At 45.4% G+C, this 20393-nt stretch overlaps 1 protein-coding gene across 1 annotated transcript in view; it reads right to left on the reverse strand.

Annotated features, from left to right (window-relative positions):
* The window catches only part of MYO3B (myosin IIIB), a 253454-nt gene that overhangs the window by 163815 nt on the left and 69246 nt on the right, over nt 1-20393 (reverse strand). Inside the window, exon 9 of the mRNA XM_060281215.1 lies at nt 1309-1374. Coding sequence (XP_060137198.1) covers nt 1309-1374 — 66 coding nt within the window. The remainder of the gene's footprint in view (nt 1-1308; nt 1375-20393) is intronic.

Here is a 20393-nt window from a genome sequence, read left to right on the forward strand (position 1 = left end):
TAATTTCTAAAAAAAGGAAAAGAAAACAACTTTTTAAGTTGGAATCAAGCCCCCCATTTGGAATGACTCATAACTCAAATGCCAGTGGTCACCATATATTAAAAGCTACTTTGGGACTTTGGGACTTTGGGGCAACAAGGGAGTCAAAGGTGTGCTAAAGGAGAAAAAGGAGAGAGAGAAAAGCAAAACTGAATGGATTCTTTCCATCTGTCTGTACTGGAGGAGATGTAGGGCAGATGTTTGTGCTTCAACTAACTTTCTCAAGAAGGGAATCTGAAGAACTGGGGCAAAGAGTGGTGATAAGCGAGGAAGAGGTTCTTGGGGTTATTAACCAACCTTAACCATACAAACCATCAATTCAGAATGGTACAAAGTGGCGGCAGAGCATGTTCCCACGGCGCCTGGGGAGGGCGATTGTGCCTGTGCTTGGGGTGGGGTACAGAGGGCATAGGAGCCCATTGTGCCTGGCCAATTCTCACTGCAGCTGCCGCCAGAGCGCTCGGGGAGTGTGGAATGAGAAGGGCATAACAGCCATGGGCCCTTCAATCTCAGGCAAGGCTGGGATCAAGGGTGCATGGATGTTGCTTGCTTCTCACACACCCTCACTGAGCAGCTCTACAAGGAATGTTTCTAAGACAGGGCCCGGGGGATGAACAGAGCCCGCTGTGCCAAGCCGGCCTTTGCTGCCAAAGCGACGCCAACCGCTGGAGCGACACCTCACAAAGTGGCGTAGGGCTGGCTCGGGGAGGGCAGCATGAGCAGTGCACCACCCCACACACCAATGTGCCTGGGGCAATCACTCCGGAAGGCACCCTCCCCAAATGCTGCGCAAAAGCATGTCCTACATAATTCATGCATTTGAAGACATTTCAGGGAACTCGGAGAATCAGTGTAATGTGATACAACAAAGTTGTGTGCTTCTCAATATTCTCTGGTTGGCCTCTGTTATTTTCTCCTACCAAAAGAGAACCTACATAAGGACTCTATATGGGCTCTTGGGTACCTTATAAGGGAAAAGGAGCAGTTTTTTTTCTTATAAGAATATTAAGGATAAGAAAAATGACAGTAGGGTGTTTAGACCTAAACCTATTAGGACACTAATTTCAAATGCAGACCACACCATATCCTCTGCGAAACTGTAGTTTTCTTCAAGACAAAAGTTGAGAAGGAATTATGTAATGTAAACAAAAGCTAAAAAGAGTTCTTATCTGCAGGAAGGAAATTTCATTGCCAAAGGTTTGCTGCGTATCATTTTGCAATAACGGCACACAAGGTAAGCTGCTTAAAACTGAAAAGGGTTGTACTCACTGGGAAATGAAGTGGTTGAATCCTCTAGACCAATTTTCTGGCTGAAACAAAGTAGGAGGAGGGTTCCTGGAAAACACAAATGTTTTATAAGAACAAAACTAAACCAAATGAATTTTCCTACAGCATCTGGGGTTTGACACTGCCCAGGCCTAGCTGCTCTCTGCTGTTTAAAAGCAGGGAGAACAAAGAGATTATTCCATCCTTTTGCCACTACTAAAGAAGCTGCAGGGACATATGCTCTGTCTTCCTAAAGTTAACAAGTTTAACAAGTGGTTACCTTGGCTGTCGAACTTAATCCGTTCCAGGAGCCCGTTCGACTCCCAGAACCGTTCAAAAACTAAGGCACAGCTTCTATTTGGCTGCAGGAGCTTCCTGCATTCAATTGGACACTGTGCTGGAAGTTCAGTTTCCAAAGAACGTTTGCAAACCGGAACACTTACTTCTGGGTTTGTGGTGTTCGGGAGCCGATTTGTTCGGGAGCCAAGCCATTCGACAACCAAGGTACCACTGTATATGTAAACAGGATGAATGATTGCAATGAAGGGTTGGAATCAAAGATTCCCTTGGTCTGGCAAAGGATGCTTTTCAAGAGAAGGCCTCCTTCCATGAGAGGAAGGCTCTTTTCATGGAAGCACAGGAACCTTTGGGTCCACAACCCTGCGCAAAGTGGAAAGCAGCATGCCATACAGCAAAAATACCCCAAAGCAAGTAACACAGCAACAGTAGGTGGTTAACAGACCATATAACAGGGGTCCTGAAAGACCTACATTGGCTCCCAGTACGTTTCCGAGCACAATTCAAAGTGCTGACCTAGAAAGCCCTAAACGGCCTCAGCCCAGTATACCTGAAGGAGCGTCTCCACCCCCATCATTCAGCCCAGACAGGTCCAGCTCCGAGGGCCTACTGGCGGTTCCCTCACTGCAAAAAGTGAGGTTATAGGGAACCAGGCAGAGGGCCTTTTCGGTAGTGGCACCCGCCCTGTGGAACACCCTCCCATGAAATGTCAAAGAAGGAAACAACTATCCAACTTTTAGAAGATATCTGAAGGCAGCCCTGTTTAGGGAAGTTTTTAATGTTTGAAGTTTTATTCTGTTTTTAATGTTCTGTTGAAAGCCGCCCAGAGGGGCAAGGTAGAAATAATAATAATAATAGTTATTATTATTAACACAACTATTGTGTTATTATTATTATTAACACAACCTGCTTGCAAGAACAGGACTGCTGATAAATATAACCCCCACATTCAGTTCAGAGCAATATATAGCAAGGTTTGAAAGCAAAAAGAGAAAGCAAGAGTCAGAAATGCAGCATAAACTGGAGCAAAGTTAACGAGCAAATGAGAGTTGGGTTTTACCATTTCTACACATCCCATGCACACAGGCACACACAATCAAAACAAATCAAGCCACAGTAAAGACATTATGGCTCCGTAATAAATGGCCCATTTCCATTCATCTGTATCTATTCAAAACCATTTCAGCTATCCTATTTCATTGCAGTTTGTCATGTTATCTGAGCTGAATGTGTTATTACTTTTCTCCTTTGGTATAGCACCAGCACAAAATGAGAAGGGGGAAATCCAAAATACTTGCAGGATATGCATCATTTATCCCATTTACTATTAGGGAAGTAATGTGATGGGTTGTATTCGGTGACATTAATGCCTACTCCCATGTTCCATTAAATGTGTCCCTACCAACACCCCCTGCATCACAGAACCAGAAGCAGTGCATACAGATCCCACCTGCAGAGGTTAATCCGGAAAACAGTGAACAGAGGGAAACATCTACCTGCAATTTCTATTTTAAAAAAATCCATGTCAAGGTTAGCAGATTATGGTGCTGGAGGAGACTCTTGAGAGTCCCATGGACTGCAAGAAGATCGAACCTATCAGTTTTTAAGGAAATCAGCCCGGAGTGCTCACTGGAAGGACAGATCCTGAAGCTGAGGCTCCAATACTTTGGCCACCTCACGAGAAGAGAAGACTCCCTGGGAAAGACCCTGATGTTGGGAAAGATTGAGGGCACAAGGAGAAGGGGACGACAGAGGACGAGATGGTTGGACAGTGTTCTCGAAGCTACGAACATGAGTTTGGTCAAACTGCGGGAAGCAGTGGAAGACAGGAGTGCCTGGCATGCTATGGACTAAACAACAACTATTAAACAAGCGGGCGCGGATGAGGTCATGGATACACATTTAAATAAATACATACATTAAATAAATAAATACATTTAAAGCACGTGGCTTCCCCCAAAGACTCCTGGGAATTGTTGTTTGTTAAGGGTGCCGTGAATTGGAGCCCTGTGAGATAAGACTACAGTTCCCAGGAGTCTTTGGGGAAAGTCATGTGCTTTAAATGCATGGGGCATATGTGGGCTGAGAAGCCAGTCCAGAATCAGTAGGACTATAGGCCCAAGTCCTCTTTTCTCTTTGTGTTCCCCGACTCCTGCACAGCCGCCAACTGCAGTACGCTCCTTGAGATTTAAGCTAGTATAGTGGACCCTCTGGATATGAATGTAATTCGTTCCAGGGGTCTGCACGTACCCCGAAAAATCCGCAAGTAGAGGCGCTGCTTCTGCGCACGGGTTCTGGGTTTATACTTCCAGGTTTGCCGCATTCACAACCCGAAAGTTATGTTACCCAAAGGTAACGTAACCCGAGGGTCCACTGTACAGGGATATAAAGGCTAAAACATCATGTACCCTACTGTCAAGATCCTTAGTTTGAGAACCTGATGCTGTTGGTATACGTGGGTGGCACTGTGGTCTAAACCACTGAACCTTTTGGGCTTGCCGATCAGAAGGTCAACAGTTCGAATCCCCGCAACGGGGTGAGCTCCCGTTGCTCTGTCCCAGCTCCTGCCAATTTAGCAGTTTGAAAGCATGCCAGGGCAATTAGATAAATATGTACCACTGTGGCGGGAAGGTAAACGGCATTTCCCTGCGCTCTGGTTTCCGTCATGGTGTCCCATTACACCAGAAGCGGTTTAGTCATGTTTCTATTTTTACTTAATGTATGTGTGGGGTTTTGTGTCAGCAGCGCTTGTGCAGGTTCTCTTTGCTATTCGCTTGTGTTCCTTTGGTGGTGAGAGAGGTCGGGGTTGGCCTAGGGTGCGGTTGTTTGTTTGTGGTTGGCTGTGGTGAACTTTGTTTTCATGTGTGAGTGGGGCGGGTGGGTGTTTTTGAATCATGTTAGCCATTTTGACTTGTATGCTGTTGGTTTGCCATTGTCTTGTTGGGCTGTGTATGTGATAAAGAGGAGCCATACTGGGCTGAAGGCGTCTTCTTCTATTTGTCCCCGTGTCAGTTTCAGTTTGTTGGTTAGTTTTTCAAATAAGGCTGTTTCCCATACTATTTGGTACCATTGGTTCATGCTTACTCCTGACAGGTCTCTCCAGTGTCTGGTTATGATGATTCTGGCTGCTGAGAATAGGTGGGTTATATGAGCTCTTTGTGATGTGAGTGGGCATTATTGTCTTGGAAGGTGGAGACTCTACCAATCTCTAAGGCAGGCATCCGCAACCTGCGGCCCTCCAGATGTTTTGGCCTACAATTCCCATGATCCCTAGCTAACAGGACCAGTGGTCAGGGATGATGGGAATTGTAGTCCAAAACATCTGGAGGGCCGAAGGTTGGGGATGCCTGCTCTAAGGCAAAACCACCATAGGAGATCCACCCCCAAGCAAAAGGAAGGAAGGAAGGAAGGAAGGAAGGAAGGAAGGAAGGAAGGAAGGAAGGAAGGAAATGCAGCATATGGGACCAACAAAACCTACCTTTTCCTTTTTTCTGCAGTGGTCTGGGACCCTTTGTCATGCCCCTCTGGATGTCTAGTCAACTGGAAACGTTTTAATCTATTGAGTTTTATGTCATTGAGCCTGGCTCCAAAGTCACAGCTGGTAAAACCAAATGGGTCATATATATTTTTTTAGCCATGAAGGCGAGCACCATGGTTCAGTGGACACCATTTGTTCTTTCTTTTAAGCTGTGCACCTAATTACAGATCACAGCTAATAGATTTAAAATGGGCAACAAAGGAAGAGGGAGGGAGTCACTGCACTGATCTTGAATACTTCTCTGATAGTGAGCTTTTGCACGGAGAGGGGTGGGGGGGAAATGGGACAAAGCCGGAGGGGGGAAATATTTGATAGGCAAAAACATACCCTGTTTATTTCTTCAATCAATACAGCAAAATATTTTCCCAAGAAAACAACCACCACCACCGGGCATGAACAAATACATTACTGAAGGCAGCTGCATTGTTTCCAATGGGAGAATTAGTAGCTGAGCATCAGGCCCAGGAGTTGACTCAGGCAAACAGGCTCAGGCAAAAAATTAGCTTTGAGGAGTATGGAATGTGGTGGTCAGAGATATAGCCATATGTGAGCAGTTACTGGGTCTTAAAATACATCCCACTTGAACTTAAAGCTAGTGTACTAAATGAGCACTTTTTTAAAAAAATGGTGTGTGGGGGGGGGAGAGAGATTAATCACGTGTAATAACGAGACTTTACTACACACCTAATTGCTTGCATTAAGAAATGTAAATCCCTTAAATGGAATTTCATACTCCATATGTTCCCAGATAAAGCATACTGATGCAGAATAGTTATTTGTTAATCTAAGGGGTCGTGCACATGTTTCATTTTTTTAATCTCTCTGTGGCTGCTGGCCAAGAGGTAAATGTTGAAATTATCTGTCTTCGTTAACTAAGTTCGTTATCCCTCTTTTGGGTGGGGGTGGGGCATCCTCTTCAGTATCTTAAAATACATGAAGGAGCGTCTCCACCTCCATCGTTCTGTCCGGACACTGAGGTCCAGCACCGAGGGCCTTCTGGCGGTTCCCTCATTGCGAGAAGCCAAGTTGTGGGGAACCAGGCAGAGGGCCTTCTCGGTAGTGGCGCCCGCCCTGTGGAACGCCCTCCCATAAAATGTCAAGGAAGGAAACAACTAACCAACTTTTAAAAGACATAAGACGTTACGGATAACTATTTAGGATGTATCCTATGTCCTTTTAAAATGAGATCCAGTGCCGAGGGCCTTCTGGCGGTTCCCTCACTGCGAGAAGTGAGGTTACAGGGAATCGGGCAGAGGGCGTTCTCGGTAGTAGCATCCACCCTGGGGAACTCCCTCCCATCCGATGTCACGGAAATAAACAACTATCTGACTTTTAGAAGACATCCGAAGGCAACCCTGTTTAGGGAAGTTTTTAATGTATGAAGTTTTATTCTGTTTTTAATGTTCTGTTGAAAGCCATCCAGAGTGGCTGGGGAAACCCAGACAGATGGGCGGGGTAGAAATATTATTATTATTATTATTATTATTATTATTATTATTATTATTATTATTGGTTCTTGTTTTTATCTTGGTTATATATTTTATGCTGTTCTGGTTTTGTTGTGTGAGCCACCCTCCAGACATAGGGCAGTATATAAATTCAATAAATAATTATAATTATAACCCTGTCTCTAAACAGCAGGCAGGACTAAGCGAAATTCTACCAACCAAACACACTGGGTAAGGGATTAGAGATCATACAGTTGTAGTCAGGGCCGGCCCTACGGCAAGGCTGGGTGTCCCTGGGTGCCAGGGCGCCGGGCCGCCAGGGGGGGTGCCGCGCTGCTGCACCTGCGGCAGCTGCGCTATGCACTGCGCCCGCCAGATAGCCGCGCTGGAAAACGGGGCAGAGGGGTGCTGGAGGGATCTTCGCACCACGGCGCCAGGGCGCCAGATATGCTTAAGGCAGCCCTGGTTGTAGTTCTCAGGTACAGAAATAAGTGAATGGCTTATAATGCTCCAGTCCCATGTCTAACATAAACATCATTTTATCTGCAAGCCATTTTTCCATAGTTAAAACTGTGCTCAGGGTAGCTTGTAACATGAACATATTTCCATAATACAGGCAATGACTGATTAACATGCACCCGAAAGACGTGTAACCACGTACGTGTCCACAGTGGTAAACACAGAAGTGGCTGAAAATGTCGCAAAACACATCACTAAAAGGGCATGGGGGGAATGTATGAGAACCACATCTTTCCAATGAACTGAACGGGGAAGCCAAGCGGAGCTCCATGTATGAACTGAAACCCCCACATTCACAAAGAAGCACAGGATTTGGAAGGCGTTTTGTGCCTCCTTCTCAGATGCACATTTTCGCACTTCATTGTGCTCCCCTGAGTGTTTTGGGCCAGTCTGGTATTAAACTGCCACAATCAATGGAGCTTCCCAAAAAAAACCCTTGAGAGACATTTCCATAGTCTTTACAGGTCACACCACTGGGAAATAGTTATTTGCTTCATTTCATCCAATAATTTGTGGTTACACACACACAACCCAAAAAGGCTCCCTTGGCCTCAGACAGCAAATACGCATGGGTGAAAGCGATGGCTTGCTTTGCACCAATCTCCCTCCTCTCTTCATCGAATAGCAGTAAAAAGGAGAGGCTCTTCCAGTTGCCAGGACTAGAAGACTTTCAATCATCAGTGTCGCCTACAGATGTTTCAAGTAAATCATATGCCATTATTTCAGGAAAGGATAGCTGTCTCCTGGTGAGATGGGTAAATGAAAAGAAAAACGATTGACCTTCCAAAAATGAAAGTCAGGTGTGTCTTTTTTAAAAAGTTATTTTTACTGTCAATTAGCAGATTTTTCATTCACAACAGAAAGCGGCATTCTACTTATCTACTTCTGTACATGAAATGGAAGCCTCTGAGGATACAGAAATTTATTAGATTTATTTTAGGTTAAGTGGGTGCTTTATGCATGGATACCACTGGTTTTACAAATACATATTTGAGTTCTTTTATACCTTGAATGTGTATGTGGTTACATTCACATAATTATACAACATATTTGTTACCCCAGGGGGCTCCTTCTGGTTCTTATTATTCATACTCCTGATTCAGAAACAAAAATAATTGGACTTTTGTTTACTTTCTCCTTTCCTGAAATGAATGGGAATGGTTATTTGCTGGGCACAGTGAATTATAAGCTTCCATTGTTTCGTCTCTTACAACCTCCACTACCCTCCTCTATGCATTTTTTAAACCAACCAACAAACAACAGGTAAGTATTTTCAACTCTGTCAATGGTTCTGACAACTGGAACATCTAGAAAAATAGAGGGTGATTGTGGTGTGGTGAGGGCGACAACACAAGATGCTAAAACAAATGTTTAATCAGGAATGTCTGGCCGGTCTCCAGCACCGAATAGTTTTCTTGCCACGCTGATGAGCTATTCTAACAAATAATTCAGTCACAAAATTATGCAGAAAACATCTGGAGTTTCGGGAAGCCATTTACAAATCACTGCATGAATTCGTTAAAACACACACAGAGAGAGACAGCAGTGTGGTTTGATAGGCAAACACAGACATTTGAAGTGATATTGAAGTTGCAGGTCATAAGTCTCTTTTGAATTCAGAAGAAGGTATGTGTTGCAATCAGAATATCACATTAGGACAGGCACCCCCAAACTTTGTTCCTCCATTTGGGGATGCCTGCATTAGGAGGAAGGGGAAATCATAATCTTTAAGTAGCCCGCTTAAGGCTACAATCCCTGTTTACCAGTAGGGAGTATACCCCATTGGACACAGTGGGATTTAATTCAAATTCAGTGATTGCTATTGCCCTGACTGGCCGCAATCCTATGCACACTTAGCTAGGAATGAGCAAGACTGAACATAATGGCATAGTTGCCAAGTCTCCCGTATTCTCCGGGAAATCCCCGTTTTTCCAGCTGTTCTTAGCTGAAAAAACGGATTTTTTTTGTTCCCCCCCCCGGTTTATTCTGGTGCAGCGGCCATTTTGGAACTGGGCGGAGCATGCTCAGAAGCGACTTTTGATGCTGCTCTGCCCAGTTCCAAAATGGCTGCAGTGCGACTTCTGGCGTGGCAGCCATTTTGGAACTGGGCAAAGTAGCATCAAAAGTCACTTCTGAGCATGCTCCACCCAGTTCCAAAATGGCGGCAGTGCTACTTCTGGCCTGCTACTTCCGGCTCGGTCCCTTATTTCTCGGACAGCAACTTGGCAGGTATGCATAATGGGGGGTTATATTCTTCTGAGTAAACATGCATAGGATTAAGCAATCCATTAAAATATAAAATCAACACAATATGGAGCTGCCTGGTGTATGAAAGGAAAGTATTCTGCTTGGAAACATCTGGAGGGGCTTTCACATTTTCCCTCATAATCCATGGGCCACTGAATTCAGGAAGATTTTGGCAGCTGCAAGGTTTTATTAGTCTTTTGCAGGCTCTGTCATTTATTCCTGTCAATTTCTTCTCAGTTTTAGTTTCTAACTAAGGTAAGACCTGGTGGGGTAGTCAGAGAGTATGTTTGTGTAGGTGTGTGTGGAAAAGCTCATTTCACAAACGCAGGTGAATAAACCCAGTTAGGCTTTCCAGTGGTCAAGCTTCATAACACATATTTAACCTGCTTAACTTTATGGTTTCCCCACAAGGCATTCTGCTTTTTCAAGGAGTTGAGAGGCAATGGGGATTAAAAACTGTCTACAGCAGCAAGGAAGGAACCCGAATGACTGCTCACTTATCATCAACGTGCGTCTTTGTTCCAAATTAATATGTTGCTCCTTTATCCTTTTGTTAGTATCGGCAGGCATGCAAAATACAAGCATTTGCCAAACGGCAAAGAAAGACAAATGAGTTGGGTGTGTTTCTGTGCCTGACTAAAATACATAGTGGTCCAGACAATGCAATTTTGCAGTTAGAATATTGCCATTTCTATTGTAGAATAATGTATGTGGGCTTTTCTTTTTCTTTTTTTAGTGTGAGGAATGACCTTCATGGACAGCATGCAGGAAATAATAATAATAATAATAATAATAATAATAATAATAATAATAATAATAATAGGATCAACACATCTGGGACAGCATAATGACCGTTCCCCATATAAAAGGGGTGCACATTTTGGGCAGTCGCGCGTAGCACCCTGGGAGCCTCAGGAAGCCCCCAGCAGTTCAGAGGCTGGCACCACCTTCCTGGCCTGGAGACCTGTGGTCTCCGCCCACACAGCCAGCCGTCCAATCTGGCCGGGGGAGGTGTTGACAGGGTGGGATTGGCCAAGTAGGAGGAGGTAACCACCCAGTGCCCGCAGCAGAAGGCGAGACATACCTGGGAAGCAGTCGACGGCTCCAGAGCTTTCCCACCCTCCATTCCCAAAAAATTAATGCTTACATTGCAGGTTAACCTCTTTTCTTCCGCAGGCGAACACGCACACAGGCGCTGCTACGACAAGGCCGCTGTTGAAGGGCCGGAAAGGACTTTCCCAGCATTGGCAGGTTTCGCCTTTCCCGTAGCAATTCGTCACAACTTTGGCGGTTGCAGGCCTTGGGCAGAATCCTTTAGACATTTACCAAAATGGGGGGGGGCGTGGGGGAGGTGACCCCAACCCCCATTGCAGCGGCGATATCAGGATTCCCGTTAAAGGTGTCTAGGGGGGAGGCATTTACCATTCGCCCAGGGGCCGTCATTGCCCTCCCCCTCCAGTGGCGGCGAAAAGGGAGGGGTGGGCTATCTGCTTGAACATATGTTCTCCAGAGCTAGCCCAACCCCCATATATGCTGGATAACCTGGAAATTGCCCAGACCCCCAGCTGGGGGGCTGGGAGGATAAACACCCAATGCCTGTGCCAAGGTCTCCCTACATCTGAATCTTAATAAAGTTGTGGCCAATTTTAATCCCATAGAACGTCGTCTGGTGTCGTTATTCCGCTCGGGGGCTGCCTGGGGTTTGGGGGGTCTCCGCCTAACCGCGCAAAATCGTAGAGTTGGACGGTACCCTGAAGATCCTCTAGTCCAGGCACCCCCAAACTCAGCCCTCCAGATGTTTTGGGACTATTTCTCCCATCATCCCTAGCTAACAGGACCAGTGGTCAGGGCTGATGGGAATTGTAGTCCCAAAACAGCTGGAGGGCCGAGTTTGGGGATGCCTGCTCTAGTTCAACCCAATGTAATGTAGGAATATGCAGCTGTCCCATATGAGGATCAAACCTGTGACCTTTGCATCATCAGCACCATGTTCCAAACAGCTGAGCTATCCAGTGGTATATGATGTATGGAACATACATAAGCTAGGAAGGCACAGTAGAATGGTGTGATCCCATGGGAAGGATTCACATTGCACACTCCTCCCTTGTGAGCTGTGGCTTCCAATTTACCAGAATTATGCAGGGAGCAGATGCACCGCAGCGGGTTCCCCGCACCTCTGCGATAACATCAGGATGAGCCTGAAGGTGGCCAGGTGGCCAAGTGACCATCTGTGTCTTTTAGCACCTCTGTAGCAAATACGCCAGCTCATGGGAGTACCCAGCAAGGGGCAGGGGGGCAGCTGCCCCCCCCAGAAGCAAAAAAAAAAATTACCGTATTTTACGGACCATCCCGCACTTTTCCCCTTCAAAAGCTGAAGGAGAAAAGTCGCTGCGGGTTATGGAGCGAAGGCACAGCAGCGGATCCCTCGAGCAAAGGCACGGACGGCAGTGGGATCCCTTGACCAAAGGGATGCCTCTGCCGCCAGAGCCATGGTTCCCAGCGGTGGGGGAGGGAGGAGCAGGCCGAAATCGGGCTGTTTTCGCCCCCTCACGGCTGCAGTCAGCGACAGGAACGTGGGAGGGGGGAGGAGCAGCCTGAGCTGGGGGCGGGGCGGACGGGAGCTCCATCCTTCCTTCCATCCTTCCTTCCCCCCTCTTCCTCCCTCCCTCCCTCCCTCCCTTCTCTCTCTCTCTCACCCCTTCCTTCCTTCCTTCCTTCCTTCCCTCCCTCCCCCCTCCCTCTTCCCCTCTCTTGACCCCCCCCCCAGTTTTGATCCTGGATACGCCCCTGCGCCAGCTTGGACACACATTGGACCTGATAGCTACAGGATTTCTATTCATCACCACAAAACCAAGTAGGGACTTGCCTGTTTGAATGAGACATCCCAGATCAAACACCACGTGCATTTTTTAAAAACCCAACTCATATCCCTTCACATGCATGCAATGCTTTTTGAAGGAGAGTCATTGCCCTTGCACTGGCAGCCATGTTACTGTACTGAGCGATCCAAGCAATGGGCCAGATTGGAATGCTGTTTGAGCAGTCTCTTTAGCCCTATGGTTTATAACCCTCTCCCTACCCCAAGATATTCTCCAGCACTGCAAGCGGAAAAACTGGTTCTGGTTACCTTGGTGACAAAGCAAAGCTAAAAATTACACATAATTGTTGCTGATGTCACAGCTCTCTTATTGTTTCCAAGGCTACAAAGTACCTCAATTAATTGTGATGTTTCATTCCATTTCTCCTCTGTACTTGGAAGCCTTTCCCCTCTTTTGCTCGGGCAAATTGTTTAGAAGAGGGGGGTAATCTATCTAGGCCTTAGCTAATAAGGCATTCATAGCCTCTCAACCGTCTTTGGTAATGACGGGGATTTATAAATTGAAAGCAGGGCTTCCTAAATTCTAAAGATCAATTTGATTCCCTGATTACCCCATTCTGTCTCCTGCCCTGCAGAAAGAGAAAATCACAATCCCAGAGTCCTAAGAATCTGTTTTCATAAGCAGCTTGGTTTTTTATATGTTTACAAAAGTATAATATAAGCTAGCAACTAAGGAAACTGCTTTCATCGATGAAAGCAAAATATGGCATATATAAAAGGGGGGGGGTATTAGTCCATGTAGTTCATGAAAGCTTTATGCCATAATAAAACTTTCATTTTAAACCATTCAGCCTTAGATATCGACTTGGGACCCAGGAAGAGCCCTACTGAAAGGAAAGCATCAGCTCACATTTGTGTTTTCCCCCCTTTTAAATGGAACCTGGTTGGGAATTTCGGGAGGTCAGAAGGTTAGCATTTTGGCAGCCTGGCTATTCTCCTTCTACTTACTGCAGCTGCTTTGTGGTAATTTATGGGGTTCAGAAAAGCTCTTGGGTGCACTAATATCTCACGCGACGGTAAATAAATGCATTTACCACCATCTTAAGAGGAAACTGCGCCACTGAGTGAGGATGTAAATTAGTTAGCTGCTCCCCAATTTTATGTCCAGCTCCAGAATACAACATACTACTGCTAGGCAAGCTAACTCGAATTAATTGCTTTTGTAATTCCTTCCTTGCCCACATACCTGAATCGTTGATTCCCACAGGGAAAGCAAATTCTCTCCCCATCTTCTGTTGCTGCAAAAATGTCCCCAGGCTAGAGGGGTATCTCCTGCCCCCTAGTGGCGTGGCCTGTAAATCTAGCAGGGCCACAAATGCACAGGCAGGCTAACTCAGCAGGAAATAATTAGTGGCTGTCCACCCTCCACCTCTTACAAGGTTGGCTGTTGCCCTTCATCACTTGGCTGCACTCAGACTGCAAGAGCCTGACCTTGTCAGCACGGCATGTTCCACCGGAGCAAAACAAAATTACAGTTACTGTATCATAGCAGCTTGTGCTCATTTATGTAACAGCTTCTGAAGAGGGGTAATTTATGTTGGAACTGGGTGTCCCAAACAGGGTGTGTGAGAATAGCTACATATAGATTCATACCGCAAAGCCAGAGGGCAGTTCACCACCTCCTTTCCCAATGGATAAAGGTGTAAATCGGTGAATTCTGCATTATATCCCCATCAATATAGTCATTGCAAAGGCGTGGTTCAGGGGTGAGGAAACTCCCTTAATATCGGCCATCCTTGCTGGGCCTGTTGGGCACGGGGAATCCTGGAATATTTTGAGGGCGACAGATTGGCCTTCCCCGGAGAGTTGCGTTTATTTCAGGGGAAACAGACACATGCAGGCCATCTTCCGGCTGCCTTTTGAATACTTTAGGGAAGCAGCACTAACAACGCCACAGATATGAAACAAGGCAGCCTTTACCCATTCCATTGAAGGAAAGTTCCTCCCGCAATGCTAAAAGCTACTTATATCACCCTCGAGTCATTTTCTGGCTGTGCTTTAAACAATTCAGCAGGGGAAAAGATTATTTGCTAAAAATGTATGTTTAAAAGCAAAAGTTGGGTACAAAGAGCTTTGTAAATAAATAAATAAACATTGCTGGGTGGAACAAAATTGCAAAAAGAGTTAATTCTAGGCATCACAGGCACCAACTCTAAGGGGCCCAGACCCCATCGGCACCCCCCAAAATATTCCACCCCCCTCGATTAACCAGGCCAAGCCACCCCAGCTTCCTTCTTTGCCACTGTTATGTACTGAGCTGAATCCTAGAACAATAGGATTCAGAATCAGCGGGAGCTACCCAATCCAACTCCAGGTGGAAGTGAATCCGCAACCTGATTGGCCTGCTGGAGCAGCCAATCAGGCGGCTGGCAGAAGTGAATCTGCTACCTGATTGGCCTGTAGGAGCAGCCAATCAGGCTGCAGGCAAAAGTCAATCCACAATATAATTGGCCCACAGGTGTAGCCCTGAAGTAGCCAATCACGCAAGGCCCATTGTGTAAATAATGTATATAAGCAGATGGTTTTGGGAAAAGAGCCATTCGTCTTCTCTTCTCCTCCTTGATGACTATGAGCTGAATAAAGAGCATGAAATTCACTCTTGACTCCGAGTATATTTCAGCCACCAAAGTACAGGTAAGGTGCCTGATTACCCACAAGCCTCCCTCTCTCCTGGGGTGCCCTCCCTTCTCTTCTTCCCTTGGGTGGCCTTGGTTTGCACCCGGCATCCCATGAGCCCCCTGCCACAAAGGGGACTTGGCCACCACCTGCTGGCTTCCAGGTGGGGAGAGGAGGGGCTGGTAAGTGGACAGGGCCTACTGCTGACCCCAGCAACCCCCCAGATCAGCCTCTCGGCACCAGCCCGGATAGCTGAAATGTGCATAGCCCAATTTGGAAATATGAATTCAGATTTCTCCTCTCGCTTATCTCTAATACGTGGCTAGCCTTATGGGCACAACAATTCTTCTGCCGGGGTTTTAAGGCTAGGGAAGATCTCAAATTCCGCCTCCAATCTCTCTCCCCCATGCCAAACCTTGATCTCTAAACGCATTGCAAAATTCATTATTGCAAATAGATCCATCTACCTAGTTAAGATACTTGAACACAGATCAGAGGCAAGTATCGGGAGGTGAGCCCTGCCACTCTCAAACTCCACACACACTGAATTCACTCAGGGCTGGAGTGCACTGTAGGGACACAAATACAACCCTCCCTTATTTGCCGTGCCACTGGGCTTGCTAACCAGAGAAAAGAAGTCCAGAGAGTTCAAGGCAGAACACAGACAGCATAAACTAGAATTGCCATGAAGCTGGAAGTCAGGTGACCCAAGAGAACCAATCTCACTGTTGCTAAATCCACAGCACTCTCCAAGTCTGGGCAATTTGTTGACAAGATTAACCAGTTGACTTCCCCAGTGCACTTAAAGCTTATTTAGCAGCAAACCCAGAAGGCGGGCAATGCTCTGGGCTCTGCTGCACAAAAAAAGGAGCTGTCAGCGTTCTTTATTCTATTTGTTCATGCACTAATTCAATTTTGTTTGGTCTCCATACAAAGTTGGTCTGAGACCTACAATGCTTGTTGTTCTGTCAAGTCCGTACACAACAACCAGAGCTCAATCCTTTTAATTATATTCACCAACAAGAAGGGCAGAAGTTACATGAACAAGGCTGGCTCACGTAATTGATTGTGAGAAGGAAACCTAGTATTTAAAGCAAATGCTAAGGTTTGATTTCTCCCCCCTCCCTCAATAAACACACACATTCCATGTCATCAAAATAGATTTGGGGGCCTAGCTCATAAATCTCCCAAACAGGGACCTCCATTGCCTAAAGGTAAAGATAAATCATACTGAGAAGACACTCAACCATGAAATGATTCTGTTAACATGTCATCTGTCTAGAAGATTTTCAAATCTTCAATAGAAGGGTCTAAATTATGAAGGTGGTCAGATCTAGCAAATTTGACAATTGGGGATTTGATATTTTTAACCTCATCCATCTCTCAGTGTATGCTTGCACATATACAGTGGTACCTCTACTTACAAATTTAATGCGTTCCGAACGCACATTCGTAAGTTGAAAAAATTGTAAGTCAAATCCCATAGGAATGCATTGGGAGAAAAAATTCGTAAGTCGAAGCAACCCTAACTAAAAATTCATAAGTAGAAAAAAATCCTATCTAAACCATCTCCATCCAAGATAGTGGACGGAGCTCCGTTCGTAAGTATAAACATTCGTAAGTAGAGTTATTCGTAAGTAGAGGTACCACTGTAAGCAAATGATTATCCAATGCTGAACTGACCATTTAAAAGAAAAATAGGGTTAATAAATTCTTCAGTGTTTACCTTGCACAAAGCATTACATCAGGCAGATAAAGATATTTTTCAGCTGGCATATGCTTGTGAAATTTTTAGGGAAAGGGTTAATTGTGGGAATGTTCAGGGATGCAGGAGAGGATATATTGTTTGATTATATCCTTTCCAACTTGTGTTAACAAGTTCTACAATTTAGCAGAGTAACATTCCCCCTTTTAAACTTGCACAGCGGATGTGTTTGCTCAGCCTCGCTAAAGCCTCTAAAATAAGTTTCTATGGTAATTTCCCCTTTTGTCCCTCATAAAAAGATAGACACAACACAGTCTTCTATAAAAGTATAAAAAGAGTTTACTCACTCACATTCTGTTCACAAATGGATCCCAGAAGGCAGACTTAAGTTACTAAAGTAATATACACCTGGAAACTATCCCATAAGGAGACAGCCCCTTTGTCCTCTCTTGGCTGGAAGCAAAAGAGAGCATCTTAGGCTAAGCAGAGGTTGCTTCTTTGACAAATGTGGTCAGAGAAAGAGAGATGGCTGACCAGTCCTGCTCTTTTGTTACCTGGGCAGGTAAGGTCACGCCCACCTCTAGTCACATGCAGAGGAAGTCTCTCCCAGCCTAGGAGAAACAGGAAGTTCTGACTGGCTGGTCCAGACATCCCCTTTTATGTCCACTCTAGGGATGTTGTACTTGACTGCTCTTGTGTTTCACATCCCACATTAATGACTGAGGTAAACAAAAATGATGGAATGAAGAAAAGCAACACTATGTTGCAGTAGAAAGGCATAGAGTGTCTAATGTACAACAGCTTCATAATTAGATGTATTGGTGTTATGAATATAACTTAATTGTTCCTGACCATGAGTGGAAGGAAAAAGTGAACTGGTCTTTGGTCAGAAGAAAGGATTAGTTGTTCAGGGCACCAAATCAAATTTTAAAATCTGTGACAGCCACAAAGATGCATAGTTGCCATAAAAACCACCAAGACTTTGTACTCTGCTTGAAACTGATGCTACAAAACTGATGCTGAACTTAAGACTTCTGCCTTCTGTTTGGTGTCACTGCCATCTTTGATTTATCAGAACAGCCTTTGCCAACCTGGGGATCTCCAGATGTTGGTGCATGCTGGCTGGCTGCGGTTGGTGGGAGTTGCAGTCCACAACATCTGGAGGTCATCAGGTTGACCTAGGCATGGATGGGGGGGGTCTGCAACACTTGCTGAAAAGAGCACAGGCAACAGAACAGCCACAGCTTTCCCTCCAACTGCCCAAACAAACAAACAAGCAAACAAATAATATTTATTATTTATACCCTGCCCATCTGGCTGGGTTTCCCCAGCCACTCTGGGCAGCTCCCAACAGGACATTAAAAACACGGTAAAATATCAAACATTAAAAACTTCCCTAAACAGGGCTGCTTTCAGATGTCATCTAAAAGTCAGATAGTCGTTTATTTCCTTGACATCTGATGGGTGGGCGCCGCTACTGAGAAGGCCCTCTGCTTGGTTCCCTGTAACCTCACTTCTCACAGGGAGGGAACCACCAGAAGGCCCTCAGAGCTGGACCTCAATTTACATGGGGCAGACAATGATGTTCTGAGTAACTGGTTGTTGTTGTTGTTTAGTCGTTTAGTCGTGTCTGACTCTTCGTGACCCCATGGACCATAGCATGCCAGGCACTCTTGTCTTCCACTGCTTTCCGCAGTTTGGTCAAACTCATGTTGGTAGCTTCGAGAACACTGTCCAACCATCTCGTCCTGTGTCGTCCCCTTCTCCTTGTGCCCTCCATCTTTCCCAACATCAGGGTCTTTTCCAGGGAGTCTTCTCTTCTCATGAGGTGGCCAAAGTATTGGAGCCTCAGCTTCAGGAGTAGCTGGTATCAAGAGACAAATGAGTACACTTCCAGGGGCGAGGTCAAACCACTGCGTTAGCCGCACCAAAGTGATCTCCCCAAGGTGAAAGCCAGGGCAATATGTATGAAGGTCCTGGACTGCCCAGATTACCCCCCCTTGGCCTTGCTGATGTGATCCAAAGCAAAGCAAAGCAAAGCAAAACATTTGGCACCAGCTTGGCTGCAGGAGTTGCTGGAAGGAGGCATACAAACCGCCACCCAACTGTCTTAGGGACTCTGCTCTAGATTTGTGTAGGGTTTACTTTTCTTCTCCCAAAGATATCCTGCAAGGCAGGCAGAAGTTTAGGATCAGAGTTTTTCTTTCTCCTAGATAGGCTATCGTCCCAGGTAGACGAGCCCCACCTGCCCCTCACTTCCCTCTACAAGCACGAGCAAAAACCTCCACCTTGACAGGAAAATCCCAACGCTTCAGCTGTCCAGATTTTAAAGGAACATCTGGGGTTGTGTGCATGCTATTGACACCACACATGTGTAAGGTAACTAAAGCTGGAGCCCACGGATGGCTGGTTTGAGTAATTATGTAATTTGTTTTGTTCATCTGGTGTGATTTTTACATCTGTTGCATTACACACAAATGCAGCGGGGCAGAACAATTCATGTCTCTTTTGGCTGAATGTGATTCAATGCCATCTTCTGGAGGACACATACTAGAAGGTGTGAATATAACATTTGCAATGACCCAAAGCTTACTGTGGGATGCACAGTTCCAGTTCCGTATTATTGTATACATATTTTGGCTACTTTTGGAATGGGAGCACCATGCCTGACAGTGTGTTTCACCCAAACAAAGCATTGGGCAGGACACAATGAAACCAATGGCTCTGTCTACTGATAAGGCTTTCCCCCTCTCCTACTGAGCACATTGCAATTTTCTTATTTAGGAATATAAGGAATTTCTCCCTGCCATATGTAGACATACTGCTGATACGATTAGTCATGGGTCAATTTTTGGAGGTGCAGCAGTTTATGCAGTTTCCATTTACACAGAACTGTTCATTAGATCTGTGTCATGTCATGAAGAACTCTGTGTAGCTCCAAAGTATGCTGAGTGCTGTGCCCACTAACATTGACCCAGGCCTACGCTCAAGCCTGTGGTTTATCATGATTGGAATGAGCCTATACGAACCTTGGACTCACGCATTCCCCCCCCCCTCATTCCCTATAACCCCCCCCCAAGGTTTACCCCTGGGTCACACCAGATTTCATCCTGAACAGCCTTAAAGTAAGTACTCATGCTCAGGACTGCCCCTATTTTCACCTGGCTAAGATCATATCCACCAGAAATTGCTATAAGTGTGCAAAATATAAATCAGCAACAGCTACTACCGTAAGGCAATAGAGGTGAAATAATTTTTAGACTACTGAAAACCATGATGCTGAAAACCATGATGCCCTTGGCTTGTGATTGGCATTTACAGCCCCTCAATTAGAAGGCAGATCAGTCCAGTCAGCTAAAACGACGGTACAGAATTAATGAAGTCAAAATAATAGGAAAAGAGAATGCTTCGCAAAAATGAGTCAGGTACAGCAAATCAATACTTCATATTGTTGCCTGTCCTGATTCTGAACTCAGCTGCCTCCTTCTATTTCCAGATAAAATGATGCCCAACTCTATACTATGTTACTGTCATTAATGCAGCCTCTTCAGTGGCAGATTTCAGAACTACAGTAGACTCATTTCTCTAGCCTCATTTCTATGTATTTTAGCAAAATGATTAGCACATTTAAGAAATCAACAGGTGGTGGCATTTTGTGGGGTGGAAGGAACCATTACACAGGAACAGGAGAAGTCCTATCGAGGGGGATACAAAGCTGAACCCTAGATCTACCTCCAATCAAAGAAAGTTGTGAGCAAGAGCCTGGACAGAAATCATAAAGAAATGTTTATGCTTATGCCTAATAATAATAACAATAATAATAATAGCCAGGCTATAATG

Source organism: Zootoca vivipara, chromosome 1 (genome assembly GCF_963506605.1).
Source record: "Zootoca vivipara chromosome 1, rZooViv1.1, whole genome shotgun sequence".
Taxonomy (NCBI): Eukaryota; Metazoa; Chordata; class Lepidosauria; order Squamata; family Lacertidae; genus Zootoca; species Zootoca vivipara.